Source organism: Haemaphysalis longicornis, unplaced genomic scaffold, assembly GCF_048455015.1.
Source record: "Haemaphysalis longicornis isolate Haplotype H1 unplaced genomic scaffold, Haemaphysalis longicornis Haplotype H1 scaffold_4, whole genome shotgun sequence".
Lineage (NCBI taxonomy): Eukaryota > Metazoa > Arthropoda > Arachnida > Ixodida > Ixodidae > Haemaphysalis > Haemaphysalis longicornis.
In genome coordinates this window covers 92,510,206-92,511,851 of record NW_027526361.1, presented here as the reverse complement: position 1 = coordinate 92,511,851, position 1,646 = coordinate 92,510,206, and the positions used below count along the sequence as shown (strand labels likewise).

At 60.3% G+C, this 1,646-nt stretch overlaps 1 protein-coding gene across 1 annotated transcript; it reads left to right on the top strand.

Moving 5' to 3' along the window:
* Positions 1-337: 337 nt before the first annotated feature.
* On the top strand, positions 338-1,369 carry LOC144179084 (uncharacterized). Its single transcript, XM_077707290.1, has one exon. The coding sequence runs from the start codon at positions 462-464 to the stop codon at positions 849-851; it is 390 nt and encodes a 129-aa protein (XP_077563416.1). The 5' UTR covers positions 338-461; the 3' UTR covers positions 852-1,369.
* The last annotated feature ends 277 nt before the right edge of the window (positions 1,370-1,646 follow it).

The following is a 1,646-nucleotide window of genomic DNA, read 5'->3' as shown; positions in this document are numbered from 1 at the left end:
CGGCGCGTGACCGTAATCGCTGCTGAACTCGTCCCCATCTCGCAATGTCAACACAGCCCGTACAGAGCCTTGACAGGCGGGCGCGGCGCGCACAAAACAAAGAAAGCCATCACAAGACCGAAAGCGAAACGGCGTCATAAAAGGATACAGGCCGGCAAGCATTCCGCCGGCGCCAAACAGTCGCGCCTGTCGCGCTTCTCTGTCTCGCCGCTAGGGGAGCGACGCACTCAATCCTTCTCACTCTTTTTCGCCAACGTCGTGAGCGTTGCAGCCAATAGCGTGCCTGCGCCAGAATGGCGCCTCCGCCATCTGCCGAGTCGGAGCAACGGCGCAGTTAGCGTCCTACCACGTGACCCGACGCGGAGGAAGTAATCGGCGCGCACCCGCCACACACCCCTCATTCATTCACGGACCGAAGCTCAGTTCGCTCGTGGCAACTCGTGTGTCCTCACTCTGCAGCCATGGCCTTTATGATGCCCGTTGTGAAGAACGACTACATGATCTACCAACAGAACGGCGGTAGCTCCAAGTCCCGGCGCAGCTCGTCGTGCAGCATGAGCAGCCGTGCGTCGAGGGGCCCCGCTTCGGGCCAGACCAGCCTGTCCTGTTCGCCCGGCAGCGACGTCGAGGAGCGGTTACGCGCCGTCGAGTCGGAACGGGCCACCCGCCGAACATCGCGAGTCATGGACGTGCCCGTGGCCCCGAGGTCCGCCTCGCAGTCGTCACTCTACAAGAAGTTCCACAGCAGAGTCGTGGACAAGCTCCGCAAGACGCTGCGCTCCAAAGACGACTCCGTCGTCGGCTCCGAAGACGCGGCGGTCGTGCAGAAGAACGCCCTGTCGTCGTCGTGATGTTGGCTTTCCCCCGTAACTCGTTCCACTGCACCATAGACTCTCGTGACTGTCTCGCGGCGCCCGCTAGCATCTCTGTTATGCGCGAACTTTCTTTTGTGGGACCACCGGCCGGTGCTTGGCTGGGCACCGCGATCTTCCTTTGATACATAGCCGCCCTGTACATAAGTAGCGCTTCGGATTTTCCGTGCCCTGCGGCGCAGGTAAGGGAAGCATGCCCGAACCCGTGTCGTGTATGCTTGCCCGTGATTCGTAGACCACCCTGCGGTGCTTGCCTGCTGCCAAACGGTGCTGCTAGTTGCAGTCGTTACGGCCCAACATGTGATGCCCCAAGCCACGCGGGCTCGTTATGTAACATCCACCAGCGAATGCAACTGTGTACATAGTCTGTATGTATTGTGTGCAGCGATGATTGAACTCGTGCCCCTGTCACCACCTGCACGAGGAACGCAATTTTATTCAATAAACGGCGCGGCAGCTCTGCCCTCTCGGGCGGGGCGAGCCGGCCTTACCGAGTACCAACGTATCCTGTTTTCGATCATTTCCCGCGTCGTATTTCCCGCCAGGGATTGCGACGTTGCATGCTCTCTTTCAGATAAGTGTTCACTCTGCTCACCGCTGCTTCAAAATCTTATCTAATAGCGGGGGAGGCAGCGGACGTAGGTGCGGCGAATGAATGGAGCGCGGTGGGTGCGGTAGCGTCGTCCGGTGCAGGGAAGCGGCGTACCGCCGCTCCGTTCGCCACGTTGGCCGGAGTGGAAAATTCCCGGCGCTTGGCGCCTCTCCTGTGATTGG